The sequence below is a fragment of the Arachis ipaensis genome, chromosome B07 (genome assembly GCF_000816755.2).
Source record: "Arachis ipaensis cultivar K30076 chromosome B07, Araip1.1, whole genome shotgun sequence".
Lineage (NCBI taxonomy): Eukaryota > Viridiplantae > Streptophyta > Magnoliopsida > Fabales > Fabaceae > Arachis > Arachis ipaensis.
In genome coordinates, this window is record NC_029791.2 from 43,318,456 (window position 1) to 43,339,567 (window position 21,112).

The following is a 21,112-nucleotide window of genomic DNA, read 5'->3' on the forward strand; positions in this document are numbered from 1 at the left end:
TGTGTCTTCATAGGGATGTGTCTTGTTCCAGGAAGTGTCTTCTAGATGTGACTTTCTAGGAAATGTCTTCATAGGGATGTGTCTTCTACGAGATGTGTCTTCTACGAGATGTGTCTTCTACGAATGTGCCTTTAGTATATTCTGCAATTATGACTTTAAATTAGGTGTATTCATATGGATGTGTCTTCCGTGAGATGTGTCTTACGTGTTTGTTATTCAATATCACATAACCTTCAATGCTTAGCAAATTTTAAAGTTAACAAACTTGTCAGGAGTTAACAATATTAATCAGTGAACATAAACTCAATAAATAATGATATATCATTGTTAACAATGTTTATTTATTTAACAACCTAAATAAATTGTCAATGATTAGAGTAAAAAGGTTACTCTTAATAAAGGGATATCTCCATACAAATCTATAATCAAAATTCTTTTAAGTAGGCCGAAATGAGTTTAACAACGACAAGAACCCGCCATGTTCTTGTGATTCATTCGCTCTCCTAGCAGAACAACCCACTACATCTTGATTCAATGCTTGATGAACATCCTAAAAATAACAAACATGCATAGACAAAAAGTGAATAACAGTAACAAATTTATCCATTTAGTCAAGTTATCAAGTGGTTTGAAACTATGGAAAAAGGAAACACATACCAACGGTGGATTCTTCTTCTTTCTTCGCATAGAGTTCTTGATTGAGGCGTCGAGTTCAGATCCAAGCCTCTTCATTCTCGGCCGACCCTTCGTTGGAACCTTTGAAGGACCTTGGATGTCAGATTAACCAAGATGGGGGTCGCCCTGTGTGACTGTGCTATTTTGTGAACTTGGAACACGCCTGGACACCAAGTTCGCACGATAATCAAGCAACTTTGACCTTAACTGATCAAGACCCGAATGTAACATGGCTGCTTCTTCTTCGCATGTCACAAAATCTTGTGCTACATTGTAGAAGTGTGAACACAGTCGTCTAAATAAGTTGTGGCTTTCGTTCGATCGCTTCTCGTCATGGCTGCTCTTGATGAAAGTGTGTTTTCTCTGTACATTATTGCTCCATCGAGGGATAACATAGCAAGATGGTACTGTGTCTACTCCATAATAAAACAACACAGCAAGACAGTGGCAACAAATAATACCTCTGGATCCAAACATGTTGCATTCGCACCGAACCTTGTGTGTCTTGGGGTCAAACTCAACACTGTACTTCCAAGATCTAGGCTCCCCATACAGTAGGTATTGCTCGTTCATGGTCACCCGAAACAAATCACCCTCTTGAGTGACCCCACGGACTAAACAATCCCCTCTTTTACTGAATTCATGTTGGACTTCTCTAAACTTAGAGGTTGTGTACTCACACTGAAATTGTCTTTCAATTGTAGAGCTCGATGAACATGGGGCAACTCCTTTAGAGTCTGCAGCATCATCCTTCAGTTCTTTTTGCTCTTTGTTCCCAAGCACATTGTCATACTCATGCACGAACTGAATCAGTCCACTTTACAGTGCAGGTAACCACCGAAAAAGGCGTGCATACTCTCACTCCGTTGGGTACTTCTCATACCAGCCCAAAATTCACCTTGGAAATATATTGGAACCCACATTCGACGATCTTCGTAAAGGTCTACAAAACCAAAACATACATATCAAATCGGGAATCATCATCATGAATAAATAGCTATATCACAGTACACCACTAAAGACTTAGTGAACCAACTATACATCGACGTCTCAAATAAAGATATTCTGTAAAAGTATCCAAATAGGTTACCAATCATCCGATGACAACGGGGGCTGAATTCGAGTAAAGTAAAAACCGAACCTTCCAAACATACCTACCATCCAAAAAGAACATAAGAGCACTATAAAGCACAAACCTGATAGCCATTTATTTTTGTGTAGGTTAAACTCATTCACGAATGCACACCAATCTTTCTCAAAAGACTCTGCAGAACGGGCATTCCAAACAGTGCCATGCATTTTATCATCTATTTCCCTGTATTTAGCATATCCTCCGAGCTTATGTGGTAGCTTCTTCATTATGTGCCATATACACTATCGGTGTCTAGTATTTGGGAAGACATTCTTAATTACGCCAAATATGGATTTGCACTGGTCCGTGATGATGGCCTGTGGGGATTTCCCATACAATTCAACCAGTTTTTAAAGACCCACTCAAAGCTAGGAATTTTCTCATTACCCAACAAAGCACATACAAGTAGTGTGGACGTGTCGTGATGGTTGACACCAACGAAAGATGCAAACGGAAGTCCATGCCTGCAATAAAGACAACCAAAAATTACTAAATCACAATATTGTTGGAAAAATGTAAACCCTTATAATAGAGACAAGAACACAAACATACTTGTTCCTTCTGTACGTTGTATCAAATGATACCACATCTCCAAAATATTCATACGATGCTCTGCATCTTGCATCTACCCATATCGCACTCTTAAACTTGTTAGTTTCGTCCACATCAACTGTATAGAAGAAATTCGGGTTTATATCTCTCATTCGCATGAAATATCTAATCATTTCCTTCACATCTTCGTTTACATCAGCACAGCGCAAATTCCTCGTTATATAGTTCCTAACATCCTTTTCTGAGTAACCCAACTTTGATGACCCACCAACCTCGTTCGCCAGTGCGAGATACGTCTTGTTAGGCTGTATGCCAGCCTCATCGTTGTTCTGAATCACACACTTGGCATGCATGGTCAGTTTCCTGTACTCACTATAATGCACAGCTTGCTCGGCAGAACACGCATGGGTGTACTTCAATTCTAATTTGGTCACCAGCCAATTATCATTATGCCTATCAAGCATCACGTACATCCTTGCTTTGCACCCAGCTATTGTTATTCTCTTTACCCGCATTGCCGCCTTCACTCGAGACTCCCAATAACCTTCACAACTGCAGTGTATCGATTGATTAATAGGTACCTTTAATTCCTTCCTGGTCTTGTCAAAGTTTGTATTCCTAATCATCGTCACAAACCCAACTTTCTTCGCATAATTAGAATAGAACTCTTGTGCCTGCTGTAACGAATCAAATCTCAATCCTACGTACGGGATTTCCTCCATTGGAATTCCAGTGTGATCCGGGACCTGCAAATTCATTCACAAAACGCATCATTCAACACAAACCACATTAATCTAAACAATTTCCAATATGTCACTAATTTTGCGAGAAGAATAAAATATGTTTCACACCTCATTATTGCTTACCGTAGCATCATCCTTTTTCTGAATAGCGTCTTCAGATTCTTTCTCCTAAAATCGATAAACGAGGACATATCACCAAACAAGATACACATCGACCATTCAACACTAATAAAAACTTTGCCAACAAATAGAAAATACCTACTAATTGACAACCCAAACTAAACTGGTATAAAAAATTATTATCGATGATCAAAACCATAAAAAAAATTAAAAAAAATTCAAAAAAAAAATACTCAAAGCTAGAAACATCATCTCCACATGCTAAACTAAGAAATAATAAAACACAATTCATGCAACAAAGTGTATCCCTGCTAACTTTTGATAATACCTACTAATGGACAAACCAAACTAAACTGGTATAAAAAATTACTATGGACTATTATAACCATAAAAATAAATTAAAAAAAATTACTCAAAGTTGGAAACATCATCTCCACATGATAAACTAAAAAATAATAAAACACAATTCATGCAACATAATGAATCCCTGTTAATAACTCATGATTTAAAACATTAAAAAAAGGTTGCTGGAAGGCCTAAGCAAAGACGCTACTAACAGAAGAATTACCTGTTCTACAAGTGGTGTGTCATCTTCACTCAAACACAGAACATTAACGTCGGTGGAATTAGAATTCTCCCTCACATCATACACACTGCCGTACAATGCTTCTTAAAAAATTGGTGTATCCATGGACATATTGTGATATACTCGCCTCAACGCAGACACATACACCAGAAATCGGTGCTCGAGGAAGGGTCTGTGTCGCAAATGGAAAGGCTATTGCAGATTCTTATTGATGTTACTAAAATCAGGACGGAGATATTACTTGATATAGTTCACGACACAACGGTTTCGCGACACCACCATGCACGCACGTCGCATCTATCTTCCACGAGGCTGTTGGTGCATCCAATTGGGGCGGGGGGGAGAAACGGTCACTAGCGGACTGGGCACGGCGGCGTCCCGGTAACTGAAAATTTTGGCCAATTGTACGAGAGAGGTTCGGCGATGGTTTCTTAGGAAAGAGGTTGCGTGAAAGGGTTGGGGTATTGGGTTTCTCTAGTTTGAGGTTAACCTGATCCACGATTATCATTTCCTTACTTTTTCAAAATATTTTTCATAGACCCCACATTAAACCTAATTTAGCCATATAAATTTATTTTAATTTTTTTTTAATTTGTGTTGGTAATAGTTGGCAGACTCTCTCTTGGTAACGTATATTTTTCCTTTTAAAATTAATGTTAAAATTTATATTTAATTATTTTTACCTTATTAAACTATAAAATTTAATTTTTTAAATAAAAATTAATTAATTAATTAATTAATTAGTTACTAATTCGTCGAGATTTACAATAACTTTATACAATGTCATCAGGGACACTTTTCCTCGTGTTGGTTGGTTCAAAATTGATGCTATTCAACGATATTCAATAATCATTATATATATGCTAATCAATTAAATGTCATTAAGAGATTATTAGCATTTGATACGAATTTTGCGAAATAAATTTAGAATGGTCATATGCCAAGTGATCTAATTAAAGAATAATATTTAAAAGAATAAAAGAAATTTCACAAACATAGCTAAATTGTTTATTTAACATATGCATTTAGAATTAATCAAGGCAGTGATTAACGATTATAAAAAATTAAACATTTTATTATTTTTGAGTTACATTGAAAACTCTTAGTAATTAAGTTGAATTAAACATGTATCACTTTATTAGTGTTTATTTTAAAATTTATTTTATGTTTATTTTAATTTATTTTACTTTTATTGGTTAGGACTTTTTAGTCACTTTTTCTAAATTTTGATGAATAAAATTTTTTGAGTTTTTGATAAAAAAAAAAAGATAAACACAAAGACAAGAATTCAATCTGAATAAAAAAGATACATTAAAATTGAAATAGAAAATAAAAAGGATAGATTGAACATGAATATAAAGAGAATCATTCTACGTTTTATCCTATTTCTTAATGCAACAAGAAAGAGACTCTTCAATCTAACTTATCTATATCATAGTTTAGAAATTAAATCGGAAAAACTCACTCAACCTTTTCTAATTTTCCAATGCAACAAGAGAGGGACTCATTTAACCTCACTTGTCCATACTATAATTTCATCACGAAACCAAAAAAATATTTTTCAAACATCTAAATCTCTCTATATTACGATTACAATAGTTTAGGAGGTATTTATAACCTCTTATTAGGTTATAATAAAGAAAACCCTAAACCCACAAACATAAAGCTCAATTTAGTAATTAAATAAATAAAATCAAAATACATAAAATTAAATTTAATATTCTAAAATATAAACTAATAACTTCTAAATAATACTTGAACTTTTCATATGACAAATATTTGAATCATATATTATTCTCCTCCTCTTCAAAAAAGATTCATCCTCAAATTTTGTAGTTGAAAAAATAGTGTATGAAAAGAACGAATACAGGATAATTTCTATTTTTTTTGCAATGTATATTTTTTTAATAATAAAATAAACAAAAATAAAAAAACAATAATAAAACATAACAAGGAAGACAAAGAAGACAAGAACATAAATAATGATGCCAGAGACAGTAAACTCTTTTTTTTACATAATAAAAAGAACAAATATAGATTAATAAAGATTAATATAATATCTAAAATCTAATACCAAATGATAAAGAAAGAGTCAAGGATTGAAATTGAATGAAAAACATAAATTGAAATAGAAAATACCAAATAATAAAGAAAAAAAAAAGAGAAACAAAAAACTGAATAAAAAAGATACATTGAAATTGAAACAAAAAATAAAAGGGATAGATTGAAATTTAATATAAAAAAAATCAATCTATATTTTATCTAATTTCTTTATACAATAAAAAAGGACTCTTCAATTTAACTTGTGTACACCATAGTTTAGGAATTAAATCGAAAGAACTCACTCAATCTTCTATCTAATTCCCCAATGCAACAAGAGAATGATTCATTCAACCTCACTTATCTATACCATAATTTTATCACGAAATCTAAAAGGAATTTTTCAAACATCTAAATCATTCTATATTATGACTACAATAATTTAGGAGGTATTTAGAACTTTTTATTAGGTTAAAATAAAGAAAATCCTAAATCTACAAACATAAAGTCCAATTTAGTAACTAAACAAATAAAATCAAAATACATCAAATTAAATTAAACATTATAAAAATATAAACTAATAACTTCTAAATAATACTTGAACTCTTTATATCACGTATATTTAAAGTACGTATCAGTTTTTTGAAAAACTTAGATATAAATAGGAGAAATAATGTGATTCTCTTAACTGTTGTATCAGAAAATCAAATTGAGATAGAATGAGTCATTTTCTTTAATTTTCCTCTTATCTTAAGTCCTATTTCATATTATTTGGTATCAAATTTTAGATACTAAATTAATTTTTATTAGTCTATGTTTATTTTTTTTCGTACACTACTCATAATCTTATGTCCTTGTTTTGTGTTCTTGGAAAAAAGAAAACTATAGTAGTATTAGTTTCTTGTTTGCAGTGTCTTTGTTTCTCATTTAGGATATTTCAATTACAACTTCACCCTCGTCCCATAATTTTTATTCTCAGAACCACGTATCCACAAGGCTTTACTTTTACTCTAATTGTTTTTTATGTGTATGATAATACACTAAAATTTGTCCTACACAATTTGGAAAAAAAAACACAAAATTATATATATTCATATATATTTTTAATTTTGTTATTACATTTACTTTATTTTGTTTTGTTAGTTTGGTTTTTATTTTTATTATGTCATACTTTGTTCTCTTATTTTATTGCACCAATTGCACTTGTGACTTAATTTAACTATTGTTAATGGAGTTCTTCTACTTTTTTATTTGGTTTCTATAGTATAACAATTAAAGAGATTCAAGAGTGATAAAAGATACGAGTGCTAAATCCAATAGAGAGTAAAAACTAATTTTGAGAGTAAACACAAGTGTCTATCTTTGAGTAAAACACATGAGAGAGTGATTGCGAGATCCTTTCTATAATATTTTTTTAAGGTTTATTGCTACGCCAACCCACTTATATGATACTTTAGTTGATATAGGAATGATGCAAAAAGTCATTCAATACTTAGCTAATTTCTTGAATGAATTGAAAGAATGCAGACAGGAGGTGACAAAAATATTGTCTAAAAGTACTAAATATGGAACATTTTGGAATTGGCGTCAGAATCATATACCTTCTAATGATGACTCTGATAGGACTACAACATCTCCACACAGAAGACAAGATAGTAATATCATTACCATAAAGATGTAAATACCATCATTCAAAGGGAGAAACAATCTTGAAGTTTATTTGGAGTGAAACGTAAAATGGAACGAATTTTTTGCTTGTCATAATTACTTTGAGGCCAAGAAGGTTTACTTGGCAGCAATTGTATTTTCTACTTATACCTTGCTTTGGTGGGATGGATTAGTGAAGACAAGACGATGGACCCTATAGAAACTTATAATCATATGAAGTGCCTCACGAAAAAGAGATTTATACCTTCATACTACTATAGGAAAGAGCATTAGAGGTTACATAGATTTAACTCAAGGCTTGAATTCAGTTAAAGACTACCTTAAAAAATGGAGATGCTTATGATTAAGGCCAACATAAAAGATGATATCAAGATTATTATGGCACGATTTATAGGTGGTTTGTATAAAGCTATTGTTGATGTGGTAGAATTACATTATTCTGTGTAGATAGAAGATTTAGTCAGTATGGCGATGAAGGTGGAAAGGCAACAACAAAGAAGAGTGGCAAAGGAGTTATCTCAAGCCAATCCAAAGTGGAATCACAAAGAGTCTCGTAATGGTGGCATAACAAAGGGTGTTGACTCTAAGGAGAAGTTGCTTGATTCTACAAGAAATAAAGGTAATTCTAACTTTTCTTTGTGTACTATCTCTATGCAGAAAGATATTAAATTCTTCAAGTGTCATTGATGAGAGATTTTTATGCCAGTGTAGAAATTAGCAATAAATCCAATCGTGAGTATAGTCTAACCGACACGCAAATTTTACATCAAACAACTCTAAAATCTATAACCGAGAGTATTAGTCCCGAGTTGTCCTCCCTAGAAATTGCCTTAGAATGCACATCATTGATTAGGAAGTCTTTTGTAGTTTTGAGATTTTGGTGTAAGAATTCAAGCTAACAAAAATGAACAACAATCAATCAAGATAAAAGCCTTGGCTAAGGGTGAGCATTGGAAGTTCCATCATTATAGCTTTGATAAACCCCATTTGTAGGGTTTATCTTGTGTTGAATTTAGAGTATTTTGTCAATCTTTTCTCATATTTATTCAATAAAATAGCATGATTTTGTGATTGTCTCCTAATTTGTGCTTAAGTGTGAAAACATTCTTTTTAGGTCTTTAATTTGATGATTTTATCTTCCTTTGATTCCACTAGATGCCTTGATGTGTTTGTTAGTGATTTCAGATTGAAAAAGGCTAGGAATGGATCAAAAGAGTGAAGAGAAAGCATGCAAAGTGGAGAAATCATGGAAAGCCAAAGGTTTGGGATGTGCCCATGGACGCGCGCGCGCACTAGACGCATACGCGTGGATCGCGCAATACTCCAGGGACGCGTACGCGTCGATGTCCGCACGTGACTTCTTTAATGAAATCGTGCTTGGCGATTTCTGAGGAGGTTCTGGCCCACATTGGAGTTGAATCTTGGCGGGAAAAGGTTAAAAGAGCCAAGGATTGAAGGGGAATGCATCTTTGATCACACATTACACATTAGATCTAGTTTTAGTTTAGTTTTTTAGAGAGAGAAGCTCTCTCTTCTCTCTAGAATTAGGATTAGGTTTAGGTTAGAATTTCTTAGATCTAGGTTTTAATCTTTGCTTGCATCTACTTCTACCTTTCAATTCCTTGTTTCTACATCTTGTTCTTCTATTCGCTTGTTGTAGTTTCCCTTATTTTGTTTCTATATTTTGTTGTGGATCTACTTTTGTTCTTTTATTTTCTTTTAATGCAATTTGAGGTAATTTATGTTAATTGTGATTTCTTTGATTGTTGTTGTTAATTCTTTGCATTTAATTGTTGTTAGAATTCATTCTTGTTGTGATTTTACTATGCCTTCCTTTTGTACTTTCCAAGTATTTGATAAAATGCTTGGTTGGATTTTAGAGTAGAATTTTATGCTCTTGGCTTGAGATGGTAACTTAGGAACTCTTGAGTTACTAATTTCCAAGTAATTGATGATTGGGAGCCATTGACTCTAGTTCTCACTAATTGAATTAGTGGAGAGTTAGGACTTATGGACTTGGATTGATATAGCTCGTTTGACTTTCCTTTACTACTAGTTAGAGGATGACTTAATGGGATTGATCCTTGCCAATTCTCATGTTGTGGTTAGTAATAAGGATAGAGATCCTTGACCACCAAACCTTGCCAAGATCGCTTTATCATTTACATTTCCATTGCCATTTACTCGTGTCTATTATCCAAAACCCCAAAATATACAACTCATAACCAATAACAAGAACACTACCGTGCAATTCCTTTGAAAGACGACCCGAGGTTTAAATACTTTGGTTATTAGGATTATTAGGGGTTTGTTACTTGTGACAAACAAAATTTTGTATGAAAGGATTATTGTTGGTTTAGAAACTATACTTGCAACGAGATTTCATTAGTGAAATTCTATACCACACAATTTTCCTCTCATCAAGCTTCCATCAATTATGACAACAATTGATCATTGCTTCACTTAGTTAACCTCTAACTATGGAAGAAAGTCAAGTGAAAATAACCAACTTGAGTCACAAGTCCTAGTCTAACCCTAGGAAAGTCTAGCTTTAGTGACTTACAAGTCAATTAGCAATCTCCAATTGGTAATCAACAATTGATATTAACTATTCAAGTGTCTCCAACAACTCAACCCCTAAGCCAAGAAAGAGGAATCTACTCCATAGCTAAGGTTGTCATTTCCTCAAACAATTGGTGAGCAATAGTAAGAGACATTATGAAATTGAGAAAAAGGAATTGAATTCAAGCTATCTACTTCAAGCAATCATCAACAATCAAACAATTGAAATCAATGAACATGAAATACCTCAATTCATTAATCAAAATCAAAGTAACAAAGTTCAAATCTAAGATCCAAAGTGAATCAAACCACAAGAACACTAATTGAGTGGAGAAGAGTAGATCTACAACTTGAATCAAAGTAAAACTGAATTAGCAATTGATCTCACCAAAGAAATCCAAGAGAAATTGGGATGGAGAGAGAAAAATCCTAGAGAGAAGTTGGAGTTTCTCTCTCTACAAAATGTAACTAACTAAGAAAATATCTAGAAAATGAGTGTAATGAGTGAATGGATGTGGATCCCTTCAATCCTTGGTCTTCTTATGCCTTTTCCCGCCAGAACTCTGCTCCAAACAGGGTCTGTAACTGCCCAGAAATTGCCAGTCACGTTTTCTCTTTAAAAGTCACGTGCGGGCATCGACACGTACGCGCACAGCACGCATACGCGTCCCTGGAGCTTTACGATCCATGCGCATGCGTGAAGCACGCATGCGCGTCCATGAGGTTCTGGCTTAGCCATGCAATTGTGCCGGCTTCTGGCTTCGGCTTCTTCGCGCCGATCTTGGTGGTGCGCATCCATGCGTACGCGCAAAGCACGCGTACGCGTCGCTGCGCAAAACTCCAAAGCTCCAATTTCCATGCTCCTTCCCTTTATGCATGCTTCTTCCTCTCTTCTAGGCCATCCTTGCCCTATAGACTCTGAAATCACTTAACACACGGATCACGGCATCGAATAGTAATAGAGGAGGATTAAAATATATCTAATTTAGTGAAAAAGAAGACTGTTTCCATCCATGAAGTAAAATTGGGAAAGGGACACAAAATCATGCATTTTTATATGAATAAGTGTGAAAGACCATTGATAAAATCCTCAAAATCCATACAAGATAAACCCTAAAAATGGGGTTTATCAACCTCTCCACACTTAGGCTATAGCATGTCCTCATGCTAAAGGAAAGCAAAAGACCAAAAGATCACAAGAGAATGAGATTCATGAGATGCAATCTACCTACATGAATGCAACTAAGATGAATGCTACTATCTACTTGGTCACAAGCAAATCAATCTTCCAAGAACATATATAAGTATGTAGGGCAAAATGATAACATGATATATGAACTCTACCAATTCAAACATCAAAGTGAAATGCGCTTAACTTGCAGGAAGAACGCTCGTGAGAGCCGGGAACAAGGAATTGGGCTTCGAACCCTCACCGGAAGTGTTTGCACTCTATTCACTCGATGTATAGGGTTAATCACTCAATTATCCTTTACTTCATGCTTTCCAAAATTTGTTCTTCCTCTAACAATCAACAATTATCCTATGCATGTATACATATATCATGAGGTCTTTTCTTAGGCTGTAATGGGGCTAGGGTCAAGGTAGGGTTATATATATGGCCAAGTGGACTAAAATTTGAATCCTTTGATTAACCTAAGCTTCCCTGCCTAACCTATATAACATCCTATACAATTATGTACTAACCTAACTACCCATTCCTCACTTTTTCACATACTCATGCATTCTCTTTTGATCACTACACATATGCATTGATTGTTATTGAGCCTTACCTTGGAGCATTTTGTCCCCTTTTTATTTCTTTCTTTTTTCCTCTTTCTTTTCTTTCGACTCTCTTCTTTTTTTTTTCTTTTTCATTATTCATTTTTTTTCTTTTTCTTTTTGGTTTTCTCTTCCTTTTTTTTTCTTGTCACCGCATGTGGTCTTACATATTTAGTCAACACATGAGTATGTACCCACTTCCCAATATTTTTAGCAAAAACAACAACATGCTCTTACCTCAACGAATGTCCCCCGTTTTCCCACACTTGAATGACACACACACACTAGCCTAAGCTAATCAAAGATTCAAATAAGGACATTCATGGTTTTCTACTTTTGGCATGTAATATGCTAAAATTAAGAACAAGTGGGTTAATCATAGGCTCAAAATTGGTTACAAAGGTTGTTATAAGGTAAGGCCATTTGGGTGAGTGGCTAAGCGAAATGATGGCCTCAATCATATACATGCGTTCATACATACAACAATGGACCTAAAATTGGTAGGGTTGCCCTAAAATTCTAGTTCCTTGGATATGAAGTCATTACTCTAACCAAGTAGACCTAGCAAGAGATAACTATCATGCAAATGGTGTCAAAAAGCAAAAACCTAATCATGCAATCTATCCTAATTAACAAAAGAGATTCAAAGTTTATTCGGGTGTTACCTACGGAGATCAGTTGACCGACCTCTCCACACTTAAAAGTTAGTACAGTCCCCCGTGCTATGAGTGAGGTGCAATGGGTGATCGGCTCCGGAGTGTCCATCATCTCCTTCATCATCGCTATCTTCACTTGAGGTTGTGGTAGATGTGGAGATCTCCGGTTCCCCCATAGGTGGGGTCACAACACTTAAAAGCTTCTTCACATAAGTATACCGGCGTTGATTCCGCCACTCATAACGATCCATATTCTCGTGGAGATCCTCAAGGCGTTGGTGGGATGATCTCGGTGGTGCGGATGAAGTAGTGGAGATGCCCCTGGGAATGGCCATGTCAAGGTTCTCGGTGTCCACCGAAGGCTTGAGATATTTCCCGGTTGGGACAACATTGCCATCTACCGGGATCATGGCCCTCCGATCCTTTGTCTCTCGGGAAACCCCGGCTGCGGCAACTAACTCGGTCACCAAAGCGGGGAAGGGTAGGTTTCCCTTAGCATGGATACGCCCCATGGCTTGTCGGATGATAGATGGGATGTTGACCGGTTTCTTTGTAAGCACGCACCAAACCAATAAGGCGAGCTCGATGGTGATAGATGACCCGTGGGTGCTTGGAAGCATATAATGGGCTAAGATTTGGGCCCATGCCTGAGCCTCTACAGTGAGAAAATGGGCATCAATGCCCTTGGGCCGTGGTCTCATTCTCCCATGAATCCAAAATGCTTCCGGTTGGGCTATGACTCGGAGAATGGCATCCCAATCAAAACCATATTCACAACGCTGCGACAAGAACTCTTGGTAAGCGTCAATCCCATCCGATAATGGCCCGGTCCTAAGCACTCCTTGAATAGCTTCCTTCGTGATGGGGACTTGCTTTCGACGCACAAAAACCAATGCAAGAGAAGGTGAGTGGTAGTTGGAGTAAAACTCCACCACCCAAGATAGGTTGGCATCCTGTTGTTGTCTCATGGAAGGTGAGTGGTAGTTGGAGTAAAACTCCACCACCCAAGATAGGTTGGCCTCCTTTGGTTGTCTCATGAGAAATCCCCATTGCCTCCGCTCGATGCGGGGTATCACAAACGGAACAACATGAGCCGGAGGGGCAAGAAGAGGATCCGCGTGATAGTTCCTTTCAATTATCATGGGGTATACAAGCTCACAGTATCGGTTGAAAAACTTATTTGGATCCCTCGGAGGGTTATCCTTCTCTAGTGCATCAACATTAGCGATGCTCCTTGCCTTCTTGAGGAGGGGCTTAGCCTTAGGTGCTTGGTGCCCCTTGTTGGTGGATCTTTGAGGGGCCTTTTTAGTAGGCGGTTTCTTCGGCGCCTTTCCCTTATCCTTTTTTATGACCATCCTATGAAAGGGAAAAAGGAGGAGACATTAAACTCAAAGAAACACTCATAAATGGTAATCATGCAAGTGAGAAAGAAGGCCATAAGAGAAATAGTGTCTTAAATACATGACAGCTGCAACATGTAACTAAGACAACAATGGACACAACGCCAAGTCACTAGCATGTGATGCAAGAGGGATATAAGCATGCAAATAAGAGGCATGAGAAGCATACACTCAAACATCAATAACAAGAAGCAAGTCATAAGGGGTGAGCATGGAAATATGAAACATGAAGAGTAATAGGCTCAATGCACATAGGAATAAGCAAGTGAGTGGGAAAGGACACTAAGTGGGAAGAACTAAGTCAAATTTGAAATAAAAACTCATATGTGCCTTTCATCAAACACTTGGTGTGCAACCCTTAAGCAATAAACAAATGGAGGAAAAGTAACAATGTAGCATCCCACAAAACATTACTAATCATCATAGAGCACCACATATTGCAAGGAAATCAAATATAACTAATTAACCCACTAATGCAAGAGAAATCTCCACCCTCAACACCCATGAAAAAAAATGAAAAAAGAAAGGAAAAAGCAAACAAACAAGTAAGCATGAATAAGAAGCTAACTAAGAAGGAAAGCAAGGAAATGCAACTAAAGAAAGAAAAAGAAAGAAGTAAAAAAAAAAGAAAAGGGAAAGGTGAAAATACCTTGAGAGGGGAAGAAGGTAATGGAGAATATAAGTGAGAAGGGAGGAGAAGAAAAATGGGGAAAGAGAGGAGAGAGAAGAGTGTGGCACCGCCGGAAGTGGTGGTTGCCGGTGATCAGTGTCGCCAGTGAGAGGGGCTGAGAGAGGGTGGTAGAAGTGGTTGAAGAAGGGGGTTTGGAGTAGAGAAGTAAGATGGAAGTGGAAAGAAGAAGCAAAGCATTTGAAAAGGGGCGCGCTGCAGTGTTTCTGCGTCATGGGATCGACGCGAGCGCGCCCTCTACTCATACGCATGGATGGGCAGAAGATAGTAAGGATGCAGAAGCGTCGCCCATGCGTACGCCTGGGCACCAGAAGAAGAATGGACGCGTACGCGCAAGTGGCGCGCACGTGTTAGGGTAGTTGTGCTAGTGGCACAATGTTAGCCCAAAACTCGCGCAACTCTCTGGTCTGGGTACCAGGAGTTAGCTGCAGGAAGATCAACGCACACGCGCACAGTGCACACACACGTGGATTTGGCATGAAGCAGATGGACGCGCAAGCATCAGGTACACTGGCGTGTCGGTGGGAGTCGTGCTCCCAGCATAGTGTTAGCGCAATATTTGCGCAACTCTCGGGAAAATGGTACCAAGAGTTGGAGTTGTGCGATCGACGCAGACGCGGCATGCATGCTTACGTCTCGATTCGCAAACCAGCAGAAGGACGCGTACGCGCCAGGTGCGCGCACGCGTGAGCTAGGTTAGGCGCAGGGCATAGTGTCATCCCAGAGTTTTCCTAACTCTCTGGAAAATGTACCAGGGGTGCAGGTGGCGCAGTCGACGCGTACGCGTCGCCCACACGGACGCGTGGGTTGCGCATTCAGAATCATGGACGCGTTCACGCCAGGTGCGCGCACGCGTGAGTGGGGTCAGGCGTGGGGCTCAGTGCTGGCTCAATTCTCGCATAACTCTCTGGATTTTTGTATCAGGAGCTGCGAAGGCCGTCAATGGGTACGTGTCTAGCACGCCCACGCGTGGATCCTCCCCCCTTTTTTTTTTGGATAACATGAAGAAATGCATTTTTATGACAAATTTAGTAGGCAAGCAAGCCAAAGGGACCAAAAACACCCAAAACTCCATGCATTACCTAAAAATGGGGTGTTTTCTACCACACTATCAATCCACCTACTTAAAATCAATGCAATTCTTCATGAACAACTTATCTAAGGCAACCAAAATCAAATCTATCCCAACAATTCTATAGCTAAGCAATCACAAATCAACAGAGAGTTCAAGAACTATATACAAAAGAGACAAAAAGGTAGATCTCACCATGGTGGGGTGTTTTCCACCTAGCACTTTTGTTTAATGTCCTTAAGTTGGACGGTCACTAGCTCAATTCCCTTTGCCATTGGGTGCATCTTCCAAAAGGAACACCTCAATCTCCTTGTTGCTCTTCATTTTTTCACCATGATATAACTTTAGACGATGCCCATTAACCTTGAAGATGTCCGGACTTGAGGGATGGCACAAATGATAGACCCCATAAGGTTCCGCTTTCTCCACTTGATAGGGTCCTTCCCATCTTGACCTTAGTTTTTCGGGCAACAATCTCAATCTTGAATTGTAGAGGAGGACTAGATCACCGGCTCTAAATTCCCTTCTTCTTATGTTTTTGTCATGCATGGCTTTCATCCTCTCCTGGTAAAGTCTAGAGTTCTCATAGGCTTCCAACCGCAAACACTCCAATTCCACTAAATGTAGCTTTCTCTCAATTCCGGCACCTCCCAAACTTGGATTGCACTCCTTGACGGCCCAATATGCTTTATGTTCTACTTCCACCGGTAAATGGTAAGCTTTGCCATATACCAACCGAAAGGGGCTCATGCCAATTGGCGTCTTGTACGCCGTTCGGTAGGTCCAAAGTGCATCGGTAAGCTTGGCACTCTAATCTTTTCTATTAGGCTTCACAATCTTTTCCAATACATGGTTGATCTCTCGATTGGAAACCTCGGCTTGGCCGTTCGTTTGTGGGTGATAGGCCGTGGCTACTTTATGTATGATGCCATACTTCCTCATGAGTCCTTCCATTCTTTTATTGCAAAAATGTGAACCTTGGTCACTAACGATTGCTCGTGGTGATCCAAAGTGATAAATTATATTATTCCTCACAAAAGAAAGGACTACATTAGCATCGTCCGTCCGGGTGGGTATCGCTTCCACCCATTTGGACACATAATCAACGACAAGTATAATGTAGAGAAAACCGTTAGAGTTTGGGAATGGCCCCATGAAGTCAATACCCACACATCAAAAATTTCACAAAATAGCATGGTTTGTTGGGGTATTTCATCCTTCTTGGAGATATTACCAAATCTAAAGACATTGAGAGCAAGATTTACAAAAGAGAGCGGAATTCTTGAAAAGAGTTGGCCACAAAAATCCACAATCTAGGACTTTTCTTGCCGTCCTTTGAGGTCCATAATGTCCACCTCCCTCGGAAGAGTGGCAAGCTTCCAAGATTGATTGGAATTTGGTTTGTGGAATGCACCTCCGAATTACTTGATCCGCTCTACATCTTCAAAGGTATGGGTCATCCCATACATAATATTTGGATTCACTTTTTAGCTTATCCTTTTGATGCTTGGAGAGATTAGGAGGAAAGGTGCAGGATACCAAGTAATTAGCTATTGGCGCATACCAAGGAATGACTTTCGAGATTGCTTGCAAGCCCTCAAATGGAAAATAATCATTAATAAGAGTGGCATTGCCTTTGGTGTGCTCAAGGCGACTCAAGTGATCCGCCACTAGGTTTTGCGAACCACTCCTATCTTTGATTTCCAAGTCAAATTCTTGCAACAATAAAACCCATCTAATCAATCTCGGTTTGGATTCCTTTTTAGCCAACAAATATTTTAATGCCGCATGATCCGAGTACACTACCACCTTAGAACCAAGTAGATAAGCTCGAAATTTATCCAAAGTGAAAACAATAGCCAATAGCTCTTTCTCGGTGGTAGTGTAATTGGATTGGGCTCCATTTAATGTTTTTGATGCATAGCCTATGACATATGGATTCTTACCCTCGTGTTGTGCTAACACGGCTTCCACCGCATAGTTTGAAGCATCACACGTTATTTCGAACGGCCGACTCCAATCCAGCCCTTTCACGATGGGAGCTTGGGTCAATGCCACCTTAAGCTTGTCAAAAGCCTCTATGCACTCTTTGCTTAGGTCAAACTCAACATCCTTTTGCAACAATCGAGATAGAGGCAATGCTACCTTGCTAAAGTCCTTGATAAATCTTCGGTAAAAACCTGCATGTCCAAGGAACGAACGGACTTCCCTCTCGGAGGAGGGGTAAGGCAAGCTAGATATAACATTGATCTTTGCTGGATCTACTGAAATACCATCATTGGAGACAATATGTCCTAAAACGATACCTTGCCTAACCATAAAATGACACTTCTCAAAATTTAAGACAAGGTTCGATTTAGTACATCTCTCCAACACTTTTGCAAGGTTATCCAAGCAATGATCAAAAGAGTCCCATAAACACTGAAGTCATCCATGAATACCTCCATGCATTGCTCTAGAAAATCCGCAAATATGCTCATCATGCGCCTTTGGAAAGTTGCCGGTGCATTGTATAAGCCGAATGACATACGCTTATAGGAATAAGTTCCAAAGCGGCACGTAAATGTTGTTTTTTCTTGATCTTCTAAAGCAATGTGAATTTGGAAGTACCCTGAATAGTCATTTAGAAAATAGTAATGAGATTTACCAGATAGCCGATCAAGCATTTGATCGATAAATGGTAGCAAAAAATGATCCTTTCTAGTGGCCGTGTTCAACCGTCGGTAGTCAATGCACACCCGCCAAGAGTTTTGCACCCTTATTGCTATAAGCTCCCTGCTCTCATTCTTGATTGTAGTCACCCTGGACTTCTTTGGCACAACTTGAACGGGACTCACCCATTCACTATCCGAAATGGGGTAGATGATGTTCGCTTCTAATAACCGGGTGACCTCTTTTTTTACAACCTCTAGAATGGTAGGATTTAGTCGCCTTTGAGGTTGTTGAACGGGTCTAGCTCCTTCCTTTGGGAATATTCGGTGCTCGTACACTTGGGGGGCTTATGCCCACTAGATCCGCCAAGCTCCACCCTATGGCCCTTTTGTTCTCCCTCAAAACATGTAGAAACTTCTCTTCTTGTTGAGGAGTGAGTTCCCTTGCAACAATCACTGGAAACTTGTGGGCTTCATCAAGGTAGGAATACTTTAGGTGGGGCGGTAGTGGTTTCAATTCTATATTTTTCTCTTGACTTGACACTTGATGAATTTCCGGTGGTGCCGGAAGGGGTGAGGTGTTCTCTTCATTCGGTTCTTCAATCATACTTTTCTCATCTAGCTTTGTATAATGCACTTCGGCCACAATGTTATCAATTAAGTCACACCAGAATATGGAATGGTTCTCCGGTGGGTGCCTCATCGCTTCATCTAGGCTAAAACTTACGACTCTCCCGTCGATCTCAAAAGAGTAAGTTCCCGAATAAACATCCAATTTGAACCTAGAGGTCCTCCAAAATGGCCTCCCAAGTAAGATGGATGATGTCCTTTCGGATTCACTAGGTGGCATCTCAAGAATATAAAAATCAGTCAGAAATATCAAACCCTTTATGTTTACCAACACATCTTCTGCAATATCCGTCACAGTTATTATGCTCTTATCCGCTAAGACAAACCTAGCCGCCGACCGCTTCAATGGTGGGAGCTTCAATATATGGTAAACGAAAAGAGGTATAATACTAACGCATGCACCAAGATCACACATACAATCAATAAATTGAACTCCATCTATAGTACAAGTAACCATGCACGGGCCTGAATCACCACACTTTTCCGGTAGTGCTCCCATCAAAGCCGAAATAGAACTCCCCAATGGAATAGTCTCTAACTCATGAATTCTATCTTTGTTCATACATAAGTCCTTAAGAAACTTTGCATATTTAGGTACTTGATGGATAGCATCAAAGAGAGGGATAGTTACCTCAACTTTCTTCAACATCTCCACCATTTTGGGGTCAAGCTCTACACGCTTCTTAGCTTTCCTTGCTAATGTGGGAAATGGAATTGGTTGAGCGACTTCTTCTTCCAAGACCTTCTCATCTTTGGAGACTTCACCTCTTGGTTGAGGGACTTCATCTTCAACTACCTCTTGTGCCTCATTCTCCTTTTCAATTTCTTCTATCTCAATTCCCTCCTCATCTTGGGTGACTATCATTGGTATAGGTGCCTTTGGATTCCTCTCTTGCAATTTGGTTTCGGACCTCAAGGTAATGGCGTTGATACCACCATTGGGGTTGGGTAGCGGTTGAGAGGGTATCGCACTAGAACTTGAGGCTTGAGGAGTGGATGTAGATGGTTCCATGCGGGCGAGAAGAGCTTGGAGAGTAGATGTAAGACCGGTAAGACCAGAGGCAAGTGTAGTTTGAAGTTCTTTTTGTCCTTGAAGAATGGATCGGAGTGTATCATCTTGATTGGGAGATGTGGAGGGATATGTGATTTGAGGGGCTTGTGATTGATTGGGTTGAGGTGGTTGTCTTTGATGTGGTGGTTGGTAGGTTTGGTAGTTGATGAGAGGATTTTCGCCAGTGAAGAAGTTCATAAAAACAGTCGCGTTGTAGATATAGTCTCTAAACCGACAGAAATCCCTTCTACAAATGTTTTGGGTGTCACAAGTAACAAAACCCCTTTAAAAATTGTTAACCGAGTATTCAAACCTCAGGTCGTCTTCTCAAGGAACTGCAAGGAAGTATGTTCTTATTATTGGCTATAAAGGTTGTAATCGGGGTTTAGAAGGTGAGAAGCAAGTGATTTGAATGACAAGTAAAATAAATGGCATTTAAAATAAACAAATACTGTAAAGCAACTTTTGGCAAGGTAAGAAAGAACCTCTCTCAAACTAAATCTAAATCATAGGAAGTAACAAAAATGCGAGCTCCCTTTTGAATGGATGCATTCCCCCACTTTATAGCCTCTAGTCTGTGTGTTCTGTACCTGGATCTGGGCCAAAAGGGCTTCAGAAATCGCTGGGGGCGTATTCTGTAAATTCTGATGCGTGGCCTCTGTCACGCATCCGCGTGGGTCACGCGGTCACGTCATCTGAAGTTTTCCTTGTGGCGCGGTCGCATCGGTCACGCGTCCGCGTCGAATGCGCTATGCTCAAGTCGCGCGGCTGCATCAGTCATGCGGCCGCGTCGCTGCTTTTTCGCTCCTGGCATGCGATCACGTCGTCCATGCGATCGCGTGGATGCCAGTTTCTCTAAAACTCCGTTTCGCGCTTTCCTTCCATTTTTGTATGTTTCCTATTCCATCCTTTAAGTCATTCTGCCTTAGAAAATCTGAAACTACTCAACACACTAATCACGGCATCGAATGGAAGTAAAGGTAATTAAAAATAATTAATTTTAAAGCTTAGGAAACATGTTTTTCACATACATTACATAATAAGGAAGGGAAAGTAAAACCATGCAATTAATATGAATAAGTGGGTGAAGGATTGAATAAATCACTC

At 38.4% G+C, this 21,112-nt stretch overlaps 4 protein-coding genes across 4 annotated transcripts; all 4 read right to left on the bottom strand.

Annotated features, from left to right (window-relative positions):
• Positions 781-2,034, bottom strand: LOC107607164 (protein FAR1-RELATED SEQUENCE 5-like). Its single transcript, XM_016309142.1, has 4 exons — positions 1,922-2,034; positions 1,817-1,829; positions 1,559-1,618; positions 781-1,479 (listed from the first exon to the last, which is right to left on the bottom strand). Exons 1-4 carry the CDS (start codon positions 2,032-2,034, stop codon positions 781-783), a joined length of 885 nt encoding a protein of 294 aa, XP_016164628.1.
• Positions 2,050-4,316, bottom strand: LOC107607166 (protein FAR1-RELATED SEQUENCE 5-like). The gene is made up of 7 exons (XM_016309143.1): positions 4,050-4,316; positions 3,932-3,980; positions 3,791-3,888; positions 3,211-3,270; positions 2,360-3,105; positions 2,211-2,271; positions 2,050-2,124 (listed from the first exon to the last, which is right to left on the bottom strand). Exons 1-7 carry the CDS (start codon positions 4,314-4,316, stop codon positions 2,050-2,052), a joined length of 1,356 nt encoding a protein of 451 aa, XP_016164629.1.
• On the bottom strand, positions 15,932-16,423 carry LOC107607167. Its single transcript, XM_016309144.1, has one exon. It carries the CDS (start codon positions 16,421-16,423, stop codon positions 15,932-15,934), a length of 492 nt encoding a protein of 163 aa, XP_016164630.1.
• Positions 18,626-20,203, bottom strand: LOC107607168. The gene is made up of 2 exons (XM_016309145.1): positions 19,602-20,203; positions 18,626-19,502 (listed from the first exon to the last, which is right to left on the bottom strand). Exons 1-2 carry the CDS (start codon positions 20,201-20,203, stop codon positions 18,626-18,628), a joined length of 1,479 nt encoding a protein of 492 aa, XP_016164631.1.